This window comes from Gordionus sp. m RMFG-2023, chromosome 3, assembly GCF_954871325.1.
Source record: "Gordionus sp. m RMFG-2023 chromosome 3, tfGorSpeb1-WG-v2, whole genome shotgun sequence".
NCBI classification, from domain to species: Eukaryota; Metazoa; Nematomorpha; class Gordioida; order Chordodea; family Parachordodidae; genus Gordionus; species Gordionus sp. m RMFG-2023.
The window spans coordinates 47,462,990-47,479,956 of NC_088777.1; the positions used below are offsets into that span (position 1 = coordinate 47,462,990).

The 16,967-nt window shown below is 27.7% G+C and overlaps 1 protein-coding gene across 2 annotated transcripts in view; it reads right to left on the reverse strand.

Annotated features, from left to right (window-relative positions):
* LOC135927540 (DNA-directed RNA polymerase III subunit RPC1-like) overlaps positions 1-16,739 on the reverse strand; it is a 39,893-nt gene extending 23,154 nt beyond the window's left edge. For both annotated transcript variants that reach the window (XM_065463585.1, XM_065463586.1), the window contains exons 1-11: positions 16,666-16,739; positions 16,488-16,620; positions 16,299-16,448; positions 8,710-8,869; positions 7,329-7,483; positions 5,524-5,799; positions 4,892-5,001; positions 4,278-4,431; positions 4,078-4,181; positions 3,057-3,198; positions 1,376-1,586 (exon numbers count right to left, since the gene is read on the reverse strand). In XM_065463585.1, coding sequence (XP_065319657.1) covers positions 1,376-1,586; positions 3,057-3,198; positions 4,078-4,181; positions 4,278-4,431; positions 4,892-5,001; positions 5,524-5,799; positions 7,329-7,483; positions 8,710-8,869; positions 16,299-16,448; positions 16,488-16,620; positions 16,666-16,709 — 1,639 coding nt within the window. In that variant the 5' untranslated portion in view covers positions 16,710-16,739. The remainder of the gene's footprint in view (positions 1-1,375; positions 1,587-3,056; positions 3,199-4,077; positions 4,182-4,277; positions 4,432-4,891; positions 5,002-5,523; positions 5,800-7,328; positions 7,484-8,709; positions 8,870-16,298; positions 16,449-16,487; positions 16,621-16,665) is intronic.
* Positions 16,740-16,967: the final 228 nt, after the last annotated feature.

Consider the following 16,967-nt stretch of genomic DNA (forward strand, 5'->3'; position numbering starts at 1 on the left):
AATTTGTAACAATTTACATTTATCATTAAATAGACTGGAAGAGTACTATTTTCTACAAAAGATATTTGGAATAATAAAAAACAAAATACAACCATTTTACTACATAAATAAATGATTTGTGGATATTTATATATTTTTAGATTTGACGAATATATAATGAAATAAGTCTAAAATAATAAGGTTAATTAAAATTTGGTTTTTTTAAAAAAAATAACTTATGCTAATGGTTGTGGTATAGTCATAGATGGTAGCGAACCATCGGGAAAAGTAGATGACTATAACGAAAAATTATATATGTATAATGAACATAGGATAGGTAATCGGCAGAAATCAATACAATATCATATCAGCCTTAAAAAAAGGGTACCACTACATAATATACGGGTAACCGTTACACATATAATATCCGGGTATCGATATCGGCAAAAAGAGTTAGTATTAATGCTTCTCTGTCCGCGTGCGCATTAATTAATGCAACTTTCCCCAATTATTCGTAGGTTTTTTAACTAAAATCTTTCGATAACTCTACCATGATTTCGAGACATGTGTTATTTACAATTTCGGGTTTCAGCGTTACAAAGTGATTTGTCCACACAAAGTTAAATAAGTTGGGGTCATGAACGGTTGATTAAATTTTTCTTGGTGATTTACAAAAAAAAAATCGTATTGAGAACTGGGCAAAGAAATTATATAGCGAATTCATTTTTAAAAAAAATTCATTACAACATGTAACATCATTTCATTAATGATCCTAAATAAAATAAATAAATAATGCAGATTTGCATTGTAACGAATGTGATTTTAAATAAGCTGGTGAATATAACTCACTTGTCCAAGTTCAGACCACTCATGAACTTTTTTATTTAAAAAAAGTATTTGGCTGCATTCAGGTCAAGTTTAGAAACAACATGGAATCTAGCTATTTCGTCGGCTAACTACTGGTGAAAAATTTTGAAATGTACATATTAACTGATAATTTGTTTAATGGTAATGCAATTTTTTAAAAAAACTTTTAGGCCTGGCCTGGATATTTCCAAAAATTATAAAATACAGCCAGGCCCAGGTCTCTGATAAAGAGATCTTAAACAAAAAAATAAAAATGTTGCTTAATTCATTATGTAGAATATATTTTATTTAATTTTAATTAATTTTTTATTATTTCCTTAATAAAGTTTAGGAAACGACCTGGGGCTCCAAGGCGGGTCAAATTTAGGAACCCGAGCATAAACCTCTTTCTTCAAAATTTTAGGATACCGGAAGTGGGACAATTTTCTCTTTTTTAAATATTCAGAACCAAAAGCAAAGAACCCTCGATGATTCAGGTTCCAAATTCTGGTTAAATTATATTCAAAGTTTTTCTCTTCTCTCTACAAACCGGTTAAGAAATCCTGGGTAGCAGCAATCATGAGCTCGCCATTCCGAGGAGTAACCAAATTGTTGGTGACTGACATTAGTCCAGCGGCCTCGGCACGGGCCTCCTGGGTCTGCGGCAAATGTAGATTCATCTCGTCCCCGTCAAAATCGGCATTGTAAGGCGCGCAAACGCACTCGTTAAAACGAAACGTCTTGGCTGGCATCACTTTTGCCTTTATTTTTACAATCATATATTTTGATCAGCGAGGTTGTAAAAAAAATTAATAAATATGGCCTACCCTTATCTTCCTTAATAAATAGATAAAAGACTATCCCAATGACAAATTATACCACCTACACTGAACATTCATTCATTTAAATGTGTATAAATACAAATAAGCTGGTTATGTTGTTATAAAAGGCTAGATTTTAAAAAACAACTAACCCTAATATTTTGGCCAAAAAATATTGTGCAAGCCTGGAGATTTTTACTCATGGATGGCAGAAAGATGTAGACATCTAATTTATTAACAAAATTTCGAAACTTGAGTAATATTATTAGGGCTTAAAATATTAATTTTAAAATTGGCTAAATCGGAGCCATATAATATTATCAGCTGGTGACATGCCATGATTGCAAATAATGAATAATAAAATTCTTATATAGGAAGCCAAAATGGCGTGATAGCTATGTAGCACATTTTAATCTAAGAATAGTCAGGCACGGCCATAAGATGGGGTACGTGGTCCAGGTCGTAATTAAATTTTCGTAAATATACTCGAGTCGGGCCAGGCCCTAAAAAAACTTAGGTTGGGCCGAATATTTTAAATCGCCATTATTATCTGTAAAAAATTAAAAATAATTATTGACAAATTTACCGCTACAAAGGAGGTGTAGGATCGGTAGTTTTAATAAGATCGGTTCTGAGCTTTTGTTTTCTTTTTACAAACTTTGGTTCAGAGTTTTTTTGTTTTTCTCTTTTAACAAATCCTTTATTTTTACTTTTTTTTTAAAATTTTCTTCTTATACAAAATTATTACACACAAAATACTAAATTTCAAAAACTAATTTATTTTCCTTCAAAAAAAACAATATTTTTACAAACTTTAAAAAAAAAATAAATATCATATCTTTTTTTAAAAACAAATTAATTAAAATTTTTAAACACAGAAAAATCTTTTATGATAATATTCATAATAATCAATGTTTTTTTATAATGATATATATATATTTCTTATTTTATTATATATAATTATTATTCTTTTACAAAATTAACAATTTAAAAAATAAACAATAATATCAAAAAATTAACAAACAAAAACCGATTATTTTATATAACAAAAAAGAAACTAATACATCAATACTAACTGACTGCCTACAGCAATTATAACACATTTAAAAATTTTATGAAAAAAACGGGACCAGGCCAGGCCTGAAAATATAAAACGTGCAAATGGTAATTCTGCAGGTCTCTGATAATAATCAATCTTGAAATTGGCGCCAATCTATGTATTTTTTTTTTAAAAAAAAACAAGTTTTTTTCGATTGCGGGTGTTTTTTTTTAAAAAAAATACTAAAAGCGAGGGAATCATTGTTAAACGCTGGAAAAATTTTTACGAGTTTAAAAACTCTTTTATTTTGTTTTGTATTTTATTATGCTGCCCTAACCTAAGTTAAGTACAAGATGGAAAAAGTAACTTACAAAATGAGACATGATGCTCAATTTATGCAGAGAGGGTTGACGATTAAATAACACTATATCCCCGTCTATCAAATGCCTTTCTACAATATCGCCGTGTTTGAGTTCGGAGGCAATCTTTTTCCGGTCGCTGTATTTGAGGAATCTTTGAAAAGGGGCAAAAATTAGTTTTGAATAATTTTGAAATTTAAATTTAAAAAAAGATTTTAAACGCAAATGTAATGTATTTCTTTTTTTTTCTTTCCAAATTTTTTTTTGCATCTTTTGCTAGAAATATAAAATAGAAACTTCCCATCTAAGTTAATAATCCCTAAAATAAATATGTTTTAGGTAACGAGAGATGGTATGTTTAAGAAGAGCGGGCACGGATTTGAAATGGTCTTTAAAATATAAAAATCTTCATAAATTTTGGATCTCGGAAGATTTTTTTTTGAGAATGCTCATACAGGATTTTTGATCAAATTTTACCTATAATTCCAAATCATTTTTTTGTAATTTTTAAGGCAATATAAAATATTACATGATTTTTTTTTAAAAAAAAACTTTAATTTTATGACAGAGATTTAAGAATTTTATGCTATTCTTTTTTTTTTCAAAATTTTGAATCTAAGAAAATAATTCCCCGGAAAGAAAATCCCCTTTATTAAGATATCATAAATTACAAAATTAATAAAATAGGAGAAAAAAAAATCGACAATAAAAATCTTTAATTTTAAGATTTTCCAGAGATTTGAAAATCTCGAATTTTATGAGAGGTTTTTAGAGCAAAATTTTGGATATTAAAAATATTTAATTTAATGATTTTTCGAAAGAGATTTTTAGCTCAAAATTTTGTTCAAAAAAAACTTTACTTTCATGATCTTCAAGCGATTTTTAGCTAAAAATTTTGGGGTATAAAAATCTTTAATTTAACGATCTTCAAGAGATTTTTAGCTCAAAATCCTCAAAGGCCAAACTTTGCATATTTTTTTAAAAAAAAAATGTTAATGTTAGGAAAAGTAATGGAAAATTTATTAATAATTACTTTTTGAATTTGGTTGCGGAATCTTCGACGAAATTTGCGCCGGGATGGATGTCAGAGCCATTCAATATAAGTGCGCGCAAAAAATGGATATTGGATGGAGTAACCTTTTAGCAGATGAATCATATAGAAGAATGTCAATTTTTTCAGCATAAATAAATATAATTTTTTCAGTGAAAAACTCTAAGAATTTTTAAATAAACCTTTTCGGGAAAAGTCAAAATTTTGGCTATATGTATGGGAACCGCAACTTGGTCGATATTCAAATTTGGATCGGGTGATATAACAGTCCTGGAGGAAAAATCCACTCTTTTGCCGGATAAATTACCCCTAAATCTACCTTGTTTACCCTTTAGTCTTTTTTTCATTTAAAACATAAAAAAAATTTCTTTTATTAAAATACATTTAAAGCATCCATAGGGTATATAGTACATAAAGTGTGCTTATAGAAACATTTCGAGAACATTTGTTTTAAAATAAGGATATCGACAGGGATGGAACTGATCTAAAGAGGGCAGAGGTAAAGACTAGGTGGCCACGCTTTACAAGTTTAGCTGTAATATCGAATAATCGATATGAAAACTTAAATTAAACCAATTGGGTCTGAGAGAATATTTTTGATGGGTGCTTAAAATTAAATTTACAAAAAGAGTGCTAAATCTTCGTATCGTAAGCAATTGGAGGGTAATTTTCTACACTTAATCAAACCTTTTTTGAGACTGAAAACCAAATGTTTCATACAAGTTAAATTTTTTATAATATAATAAAATAAATTATATAAATTTAGTCAATCCACAAAATCATTTACAATTTTTACCTTTGAACTAAGCCTCTAGACGGCTTTTTAGGTTGCATACTCAATGGTATTCCAGAGGTTTCGCTGTTGATATACAATGCACACTGTAGTTGGAGGTAGTCCCAATCTTCCTGCAATAATAAATCAAAAATGAAAGGAAAAAGTTGTATTCAAAATATAATGTATATTTTTGTGCCGCAAAATCACGAAAAATGTTTAAGGTCCAAACAGAGCGTCATATTTTAGAGTGATTAAAAGAAAAGAAACGGGAACTTTCTGGGTCCCTTGCGATACATTTGTGCTTCTCAGAATTAATGAATATATAAAAATTTTAAATAAATCTTAAAAGATAACCGGAAATGGAATCAAAATGGGTTATAAAATATTTTTGATTTTAAAAGAATTGGAATGGAGCAGCAAAATAAGGCCCCCATGTAATTCTTCAAATTGTAGCTGTCAAATATAAAAATGAAACTCTTACAAATTGATCACTGAAGGAGGGGTTACATTTTGAACCAATATGAGAAATTAAATCGTGGTCAATCTTTAGATTAATTTGTAAAAATTTTGAATAACTAATAGAGATTTTGGTTAAGATCCCTACAAAAGATAAGGAAATGGGTCATGTCAATCATGAAAGAAAAAAAAATTACCATAATCATGTGCATTTTAGCGTTCGTGATTTTGTGCTTCTTAATGACATCGTTGAGGAATATGATCTCAGTTAGTTTGACTGTTAGGTCGTCCTCATTGGTTCCGGCTTTGATGTCCGACGATACGCTTGGCCTTATGCAGCAAGGAGGAACGGGTAGTTTCGAGATGATCAAATTTTCCGGTCGGCACAGGTCTTGGTTCATGACCAGCAAGAGGCATTCGCGTCTTGGGATGCGAGAAAACATCTCCAAGACCCGCAAGGGGTTCAATATTTCCTTTTGTGTTATTGTAAATGTGTTAAAATAATAACGATGAAACAAAAAAGTAGGAAAGTTTTTAAAGTATCGGTGGGTGATACTGTATCCGAAACATTTTAGCGCATCGTGATGCCGCTGAAATATCAATGCGTCGCCCTATATATTTTATGTATCGAGATTAAAAAGGATACTTTTATCTTAAATTATAAAGGTTAATTTATTTCTATTTTTCAATAAATAAAAGAAATATTTATATTGTTTAATTGATTATTTTTTAGATCTGAATTAATTAAAGCGAATAATTTTATATTTTATCTTATATCTTCCATTGTAGGTTATTCTATACTTTTAAATAAAAAAATTTGGGAAAAAAAAGATATATTAAATTTTCGCATATTACTATATCTTAAAATAAAAAATAAATATATTTAAATTGTTTATTATTTTGAGTTATTTTACATTTTATCTTAATAAATTTAAATATAATTTAAATATAAAACAAAACCTTAATAATGTTTTAATGAATTCGCTATTTTAAATAATTTACCTTATATTAAACAATTATTTATTAAATATGACTAGGGCTGTGCCGATATTAAATATCGGATCGGATCGGCACCGATATTTACCGTTTTAGAAAATATCCGATCGGGCCGATACCTGTAAAAACCCGATCCGACCTTTTTACTTTTCTTTTTTTATGTTATGTATATTTATTTTACATAATTATAATTGTTTTTTTATCTATTATAATATAATTTCTTTTAATTATAATCTTAATTGTTGAAATAAAAAAAATTAAATTAAATGCATAATTCGATTTTTTGCATAAAAAATATTGATTTCTAATTACATTTGGTTTAAAGGGGGGGGGGGTTAAAAATCAGTATAAATATCGGATTGGTTTTGAACCAATATCGGAAAATATCGGATTCGGTGAAAAATATGTGGATCGGCACAGCCCTAAATATAACACTACAATTCCTTCCAGCGAACCAGGTTACCACTATTATGATTTTATTGATAGGAGGATGCCTCCTAAGTTAGAAATTTTGATAACGTTTTATCCTTAAAATAAAATGATACGTGTATTGTTATTTTTAATATAAATGCGTTTGTTAAATTATTATTAAATCATTTCCAAAAAAAATGTATCGAAAATATATCGGGACATAATTTAAAGTATCGTATCGAATACATTCGGGAAAAATGTATTTGTATCGGCGTGGGTAAGGATTTGTATCAATGCATTTGAAAAAAATATAGTTTACAATTCTTAAAAGTGATAATAAAGAGATTTAAAAAAAATATTCAATCATGATACATAAACCTGAGCTCCATTTATAAAATGATTAAATGGCGTCTTATTAATATCATACAAAAAAAATATCGTATCATGTTAGGAAGTCTAAAAAATAATTGATGGAAACGTGCCTAAGAAATCGAGCTGACAAAAAAAAATCGATAATTAAGAATTCAATTAACAGTTTTATAAACTATATCATTATAGCATTTTTTTTCGAGAAAAAAAATTTGAACAAATTTACGATAGGTTTGAAGTATTGGGTCAATTCTTTGTTCTCTTCCATGGCCTCGTCGTAAAATTGTGCTAGGTCCTTATTTGATTTCGTTTTAATGTCCTTGGGCGCAGTTTTATATTGTTCGTAAGATATTTTGAGCATACCGCATTTTTTGACCTGACCTTTTATTTTATTGTAAAAAAATGATTGGCTATCGTTTATATTAAGGGTATGGGGCAGTCTGGTCCATAATACCCGGTAAGGGGCAGTCTGGGTAAAAACATTTCCAGGCCATGCCAGATAAATCGTGCGATATATTTGTGGACAAGGCCAAAGTTTAAAATTTTTTTATTAAAGCTGATCATGTCGTTTTCCTTCATAAAAACGGACAAGAACCGGAAATCCCGATAAAAATTTCCACGGACCAGTTGTGATCACGTGATTTCTAGTCTAAATATAAAGATCGCTGCATAGGATCAGTTATTTACAGCCGACTCCTTACCGAAATTAAAAAAAAAGGTTTTAGCCCCTCTGTCCGGTCTTACTGGCCCTCACTAACCGCGAAAATTATATACGCAAAGGGCCTAATTGGTATATTTATAAAAATTCGTAATCCTCTAAAAAAAAATTAAATAACAAAAATATTTTAAGAAAGAAATAAAATTAAAAAATGAGAAAAAAATAAACATGACATTTTTCAAAATTTAATATTTAACATGTCACGTTAACATTATTAAAATAAATCGACTTTATTTCTATTATAATTACGAATAAAAATTTGACACGTGTAGCGATTGGCCAAAAAAAGAAGAAGTAAAATACTGATTTGTTCAACATAACCAGAGGTCCCTTTTTAATATGATATCTAAATCTAACCCTTCCCCTCCCCAAAGATGTTCTATAAATCGACCATCGCCCAATGACACGTAATAATACCTAGGCTGATGATGCATTATGCCGTTGAATGCGAAACAGCTGGCCCAGCCATTTTGGTAATAATTATTCTCATGTTAAAAACTACTATTAAATTGATAACTTGCTTCCTTATTATCTAGATTTAGATAATCGGACAATTCATTGATAAAGTTTGCGTCAAACATAGGAATAAATTGGCCTATCGTTTAAAATTTTTAATAATGATATGGGTAATTAAAATAGCGCTGTTTTCATTGGTGTACTTTTAATGAATGCGTCGTCAGTCTAGGTATTATTATATGTCATTGTCATAGCTATATTATTATAAGCTAGAAAAAGATTAGAATTGCCCTTTTTACCGTGCATTCACAGTTGGCGAGAATTCGCGACGAAGTGTACCTCGCAGCAAATCCGCGCTAACTGCTAATGCGGGATTAAGTGTTAGGCCACCTCATTGGAGAACCGCATTATTTTATTTAAATCAATAGTTTACCGTTATAGGTGTTACAGTGAGGGCACAGGTTGATTTTCTTGCAAACCTCGTTTATCTTTTTCCGTAAGGCCTTGCGTTGCAAATAGCTGATGTTAGGTTTCCTGAGAATGGTGTAGTAATGTTCTTTCTGACTTTCGGACAACAAAACTTTACCACAATTCTATTTATTTTGTAATTTTTTTAAATAAGCAAAAAATATATATATAATAATTGGTATCTTTTCGAAGGAGTTTTGTGATTTTTAAATAGTCACTCTTCTTTATTTAACATGTACTTATAATATAACTAAATCATCCCAAAAGTACTCAACTTTAATAGGTAAACGCGTTAAGTTCACGCTTTGCGTTATTTTGACGTTAACAAAACCACGGCTGATTTTCCACAGCGATATTTTAATAGATAATGCCAAAATAGAAATAAATATTTTAAAAACGAATTCGTTATTATTTTTATCATCGCATTGCTACATGTTTTTTTTCAAATTTTATGATAGCGTTATCATCATAAACCCGCATTTACAGTTAGCGCGAATTCGCGGCGAATTATACAAAAATTAATGCATCGACTCGGAAAATGCGTATAAATAAGAAAAAAATCTAGTTTTTGTTTCTTGCTAATAGGCCATTTGGCGCAAGTCTACCTTAAATGCATTTTTTTTTACTAACCAATTACAAAAATATCTGACAAATATAATGAGTCACATGTTTTTTACAAAAATAAGGTGAAAAAAAATATCTATAGATAATTGCATCTTACAGTTTTACTATTTAAAGATTTGAAAAAGAGTAAATATCTTAGTGCACTAGAAGCGAAAAATCGAGGTTGGATCGGATCGTAAGTAGAATGTTTTCCCACAAATTAATGATATATTTTTGTTAAAAATTGTCTTTAACCAATCAAAATCATTTTTTTTAAAAAATTTAGTAATAAATCTCTTATTTTTTGATTATAATTATATTTTATTTTATATAAAAAAAATCAACATTTATAAATTTATTATTGTAAGATAAAACTGTAATAAAATTAATTACGGAAATCTATTGTTAGTTTTCAATATTTAAAATTTACTAAAAAGGATATTTTATCTAAAAATTCAGAAATTTCAGACGTTCTTTCATAAATTGCTGTTAAATTAGTAATTTGTTGATCAATTTCTTTCAAATTTCTATTTTTTCGCTGCACTGTAGATCCATTGTTAATCTGGATAATTTTAAGGTCGTTGTAGTGCTGATGATTTATTAAAAGTTTTATAAGAATGCACTGTTTTTCTCTTTAAGGCTTGATGAAACCCTTCCAAATGGTTATTGGTGCGGGGCCATCGTCTTTATATCTAAATAAAGATAAGAAAATTTTTTGAATTTATTAATTATGTTTTTATACACCTTGTCCATATGCTATGGGAAAATATAGCATTATGGCTTAACCATGTCGTATCCATATACTCCATAAAATACAGGAGCGTGGAATTTTCAGACGCCATAGTATAGCAATTTTGCTTTACCCGAGATATATCTTCCTCCTTACAAAAAGGGCAAGGTTGTCATGCGCCTCATGGATGGAACTTTTCATGTAGCTCCTAGCTTGTTTTATCAACTATATACCTTATATGTTATGTACGAAGGTGTTTAGGTACCTCGTCTTATGCGCTGCTTCCGATAAAACAGGGGAAACATATAATTTATGTGCCAAACGCCAGATATCCTTTGAATTTAGCCAAACAGACTTTTAGACAGCTTCTGTATCAGCTTTCAGGTTTGTATTTCCTAACATGATTTTAGATTCATGATTTATATTCTAATATGATTTTGTTTAGGATGTTTTTTTTCCATTATTCCCAAGCGTTATGGTGCAGATGTCAATCTTTTGGGTTGGTGAGCATGTACCTGACCCATTCCAATGTTCACAAAGTTGTGAGACCGATGACAACTTTGCCCTTTTGTAAGGAGGAAGATGTTTCTCGAGTTAGGCAAAATTGCTATGCGATGTCGTATGAAAATCCCATGCTCCTGAATTTTATGGAGTATATGGATACGACATGGCTAAACCATAATGCCATATTTCCCCATCGCATATGGACAATATATATAAAACATAATTAATAAATTCAAAATTTTTTCGTATCTTTATTTAGTGGCCCCCGTACCAATAACCATTTGGAAGGGTTTCATCATGCCTTAAAGAGAAAGACTGAGCATGCTCATCCTAATATTTATATTCTTATAAAAATTTTAATAAATCAGCAACATTATAATGACCTTGAAATTATACAAATTAACAATGGATCTACTGTGCAACGAAAAAATAGAAAATACGAACGAATTGATAAGAAAATTGCTAATTTAACCACAATTTATGAAAGAACATTTGATATTTCTCAATTTTTAGATAAAATATCATTTTTAGTAAATTTTAAATATTAAAACTAATAATAGTTTTCAATATTTAAATTATATTATCGTTTTATCTTACAATAATACATTGATATATCACTAATAAATTTATAAATGTTGATTATTTTTTTAACAAATAAAATATATTATCATCAAAAAATAAGATTTATTAGTAAATTATTTTAAAAATGATTTTGATAGGTTATAGACATATTTTAAACAAAAATATATCATTAATTTATGGGATAAAGCAATTGTTAAAAAAAGTATGAATATTCTACTTATGATCTGATCCAACCTCAATTTTTCGCTTCTAGTGCAGTAAGATATTTATTGTTTTTCGAATATTTAACAAGTAAAAATGTAAGATGGAATTATCTATAGATTTTTTTCATCATATTTTTGCAAAAGTCTAATATGACTCATTATATTTGTTAGATATTTTTGTGATTTATTAATAAAAAAATACATTTTAGCACCAATATGGGAGATGATAGACTTACGCCAAATGGCGTATTAGCAAGAAATAAAAACTAAATTTTTTTTCTTATTTATACCCATTTTGCGAGTCAATAAAAAGTTACGAAGATGACAATAACAATGAGCACACTCGATATTCGAACATCGAGATTTGGACTATCAAGTATTTATTATCATCCCCGTTAGAGATCTAAAGATGGGTCTTAAATCTACTAACCATAGATATTATTTGAGATATGACCTGGTATGTCTCATAAATTAGTATAGATTTAGAAAAACACAACACCCTCTACTCTAAATATTTTTTCCTTCCTACCCCATGGAAGCTCGCCTCATAAGCCTGAAATATATATGCAGGTAAATGGCTAATACACATTAGAGGTCTTCATTGGGCGGGTTTTTGGACTAAAAGCCCGCCCAATGTTTTAAAAAAAATTTAACCCGCCCAGCCCACAGTTTTTAAAAAAATATATACCCGCCCATTAATCTAAAATTTTTTACCTGCCCTCCCATTATTTATAAAAAAATTTTAACCCACGCCGGCTTATAAAATTTAATTATGGTCATTCTTTAATTTTTTTTTAAGCATCTAATAAAAATATTTCATTACTCCTCTACGAAAAGTTTATAAATTAGGAAATTAATATAGGTATAAAAATAATCAATGTAAATTATGGACAATTTATTTGATCAAATTGAATATTTATGGAAAAAAAATATAAATGTAAAATTTAATATTATATGTAATTATAATGCAAAAATAATAATGAATCGACATTTTCTGGATTCAAACACGTTCTTCTTTGTTCTAAAAATCTTCCAGCAATGCTAAATCCGCGTTCGGAAGAAGCACTAGTTGCAGGAATTGGCAATATTTTTCTTGCTAATCTTGATAGCTTTGGCAAATCTCTTTCTTCTCGTTTCCACCAAAGTAGGATATCCCAAATAGATCTTCAAATAAAAGTGAAACCAAATGCAGATTGCAAACCCAAAAAAAGGAAATTTTAAGAGAAAAGTTTTATTACATTCCCATAAAAGGAAATTTTTAATAGACAAAAATGTTTATTTATTCTAAGAAAAAAGTTTTATTGTTGTGTTTATTACATAATTTAGTTAGGTAAATGTTCTCCACTTAAAAAAATCGATTGGTACAATAAAAAAAGAAATAATGTTATAGTTCATTTAAACAATTTTTTTTTTTTTTAGTTTATTTTAAATTTCCTTAACCCGCCCACCGGGCCGAAACCCCGCTTAATGCAGTCCTCTAATACACACCCCATACATGTAGATTGTATCAAAGCTAGCATCTATTTGAACCCACAACTTTTAATATGAATTAAATAATAATGTGTTTTACATATTAACTAAATAAAACGTATGAAAAATTCATAAATCATATTTTTAATTCATATGCAAAACAATTATAAGAATATATAACAATTTTTGCAAATTAAATAATTTTATTTGTGAATAAATTTTAAAAAAAATGTACAAATATTTTCTATCGAATCTGCACAACACTGTATAAAGGTATTATTTAAGATATTGATAATATACACCTAAATTCTAATAACATCATATTATGTAGGTAAATTATACATGGTATATTTTTCAATTATATATGTAATTAATACATATATATGTATGTAATATTTAAATTAGGGATGTACCGATATTTCGCCAATTTTAAAATATCGGAATGACATATGTTATGGTATAGTTAAATTATAGATATTATACTAATAAAAAGTATATTAAAAATTAAAACAATTGGTATCTTTACAGAATACAAAATTAGATATGATATCGGATCGGTAATCGGCCGATATCAATTTAATATAGGGAATATCGAGTGGGATCGGATCGGCCTATAAATAGTGGTATCTGTACACCCCTAATTTAAATATAAGTTTATATATATTTAATTAATTTATATATATTTTATCTATTAATCTTTCTAAATATATATTTATATTATATGTTATTTCTTTAAATTTTTTAGAGGTAACATAAAGTGAGTATGTTTCGACTATTTTGATTAATGCGATAGACCTGAATCCAAAAAATATGATATGAATATAATAATTTTACATTAATTTTGGTATAATTCGCCGCGAATTCGCGATAACTGTGAAAGCAGAGTAATGTTTTTTTGTAAATAACGCTGCTTTTCGCTTGAACATAACGCGTTTACTATAAATGAGGCCTTAAACTTTAATATTATCGAAAGTTCTAGAACATTCCCGTGGATGATGATCTCCTTCGACTACCTAAAGATTTCGGTAGTTAAATCAATACAAATATTACAATGATAAGTCTGAAACGCAATGCCAGAATATTGATGATATCATTGATTTGAGCAAAAAAAAATTTCTTATGATAGTGATAATATAGGATTATTGCAATAAAACCAACAGCAAGAAAGATGTCAACTAGAGCTCTGCGAGAGACCCAAATATAGGTTATAGCTTTAAAATAGGCAAGGATCCTGGTTAAAAAATATAACTACTATTGGTCTTTTTTTAAAATGTCAAAATAACAATAATTAAATATTCTTATGGGATTAAATAAAATTGGCGCTAAGAAGGATTATTTTTTATAAATATCATGCACGTGCCATTATTTTCAATTTCCGGCCAAGTTAGATACAAGTCCTAGTCAGAACGAAACCGCTAGCAATCCAGCAAGATCTGCCCTGTCTGGCACAACAATAAAATTTTTAAAATTCGGTTCCAACCCAAATTAATACTTTTAATTATTAATATTTCAATAACAACTAAACGCAAATGCAAATGGACATATAAAATAAACGTAAGCAATCTTAGTATCGGAAAGAAATAATAGCATCCAAGTTACTAAAAATCTTTTCATAAGGTAAAGAAAAAATGCATAAATTTTATTGACATCATAAGTTAGATTGAATTCCACGATAAATCGATCAAAAACAATATTTTTGGTCACCCAGTACTTAAAAACAAATGAAATATTATAGTCCAAATCAATTAATTATCACAGTTTTTTAAACAGCAGTCTAAATGAGACCTTAGGTTATGAAAAACGAAATATTATTTAAATTCTTATTTAAATTATTGTTAATAAACGGTATTGTTCCAGAGTGGAAGTAGAAAAATTTTATCGGAAATACATAGACAGTACATAATTTCCTTTTTTTAAAAAAAATTTATTATAGAAAATGTGATAAATAATTTAGATTTGGACTATATATTTATGGAGTCATTAGAGATTCTTAAAGCCAAGGTAGCACCTATATTGGACTTCGAGAGCCCAATAACTCATTTAATCTAAAGCTATAAAATATTAATTTATATATATTTCTTAACTTATATAAGCAAAATTTAAATGATTTTAAAATAAATCAGCCACAGGTCATTTTGACAAGAATGTTAATTAAATGAAAGTTTTCTTGATGTCAGCCCAAAAAAATTAATTATTTGATTTTGAAAAATAATGAACAAAATGAAAATTTTGGAATTAAGAAAATAAAATTTTATAAATTATAAAAAATAAATTAAATAAAGATTTGTTTATAATTTTGATTAAAAAAAGTTATAAAATTTTTGAATAAAAAGATTAAGTCTATTATAAATTAGTCTTAAAATCAAAATATTAAAATGAGTTCTGGTTTGCCTTATTCCAACTTTTGGTATAATTGAATAAGGCTAAAATAAGCCAATATACCTAATGTTTATTAAACAATATTTTTTTTAAAAAATTATCTTTTCTTTTTTAGACATTATTATTTGAGTTTATTTTATAGACATTTGTTTGCCGTGAAATTATATCAAAGGCAACATTAGTTAATCACTTAATAAACTTTAGGAAAAACAATCAAAATAATTGCAGATCACTGTCTTTTTGAATTATTAATTTTAAATTATTATTTATTAAGACTAATTTTTAATAGACTTAATTATGAACCTAAGATTACCAGTATATACACCAGTTTCTTAGTTTTTTCTAAAATCAAATTTAATATTTAAATTTATTTTGTTTTTAATAAATAAATAAATAATTAAAAGAGGTAAATACAACCTATTTTTGCATTTTTACTCCTTACTGTATTGGGCAGTATGCTCAAATTTATCTTCTATTTTATAATCAATATAATATATTTTAGAATTAGAAACCGCTGGCAAAAAATCTTTCTCTATGTGTTGAACCAAAAATAACCCATTAATAATTAAATTACTATAAAAATATGTGCAATTTATATTTGCATTAATGACTCAAGTTTAAATATTTAAAAAAATAGATGGTTCATGATTAAAGATTAATTAAATTGTATCTAGCTGGGATCAGGGATAAAAAAATGATTTGTGGGATTCTAATTTCAACCAATTATTATTTTTTTTATGTATAATATATTTGACACATTCTCAAATAAAGAAATAAGTGCACTGAAAAAAAAATTATATAAATATTTAAACAATATTTTATAAACAAAAAATTTAAACAATATTTTATAAATAAAAAATTGTGAAAAGCTTAAATCATGATTTGTATAAACCTCAGAAATGAAAACAATAGTTAAAACAGTTATATAATATCTCATCAAAGCATATAATCAAATATTATCCAAAATGCAAGCAAGACTTCAATTTAAAGAAAGATGCAAGATATCATGAATGCATAGTAAGAAACTCCCATAAATTAAATTAATATATTTATAATCATTAATAATTTATTATTTAAAATTACTTTGCATATATTTTGTAAGATATTTATTATAAGACGAAAATATCCTATATGGAAGACAGGAAGTTCAAGTGATATAAAACCAAAGTGACCAACACAATCAATTAAATTTTTTCCGCAGGTTTCACATTTAACATCTTTAGAGCTAACACCCTAAAGGAAAATAATATATTCTTTAATAAAATAAGATACCATTTTTGGATCAAGCACACCAAAATGATATGGTTTTCGTGTTCCAGGCTCATATAACACTTTACTAACTATTTCAGTTTGAGCTTCTCTAATAATATTTGCATCACTTTCAATACCGAATGATACTTTGTTACTATGATACAAAAAAATAATATTTATATTATATATTAATCCCTACATCTTAATAGCTCCGATGCAATCCCTGAATTGTTCTTTAACCATATTTAAATTTAAATAAGGTTAAAAAAAAAAACTTATAGTAGACTAAAATCAAATTGAGACATATTATATATGTCAATCATTGGCAACATCAAATCTGACCGATAGAATCTATTTGTTCCTATCTTTTCAATTAGGAGTGCAGAGCATCCCTAAAATAAAAGAAAGCACACAATATTTTTTCGACTTCATTTCAATATTATAAAATCACTTAATTTCTTAATATAGATAAAATTAACATATAGAATCTACTGTCTGCAA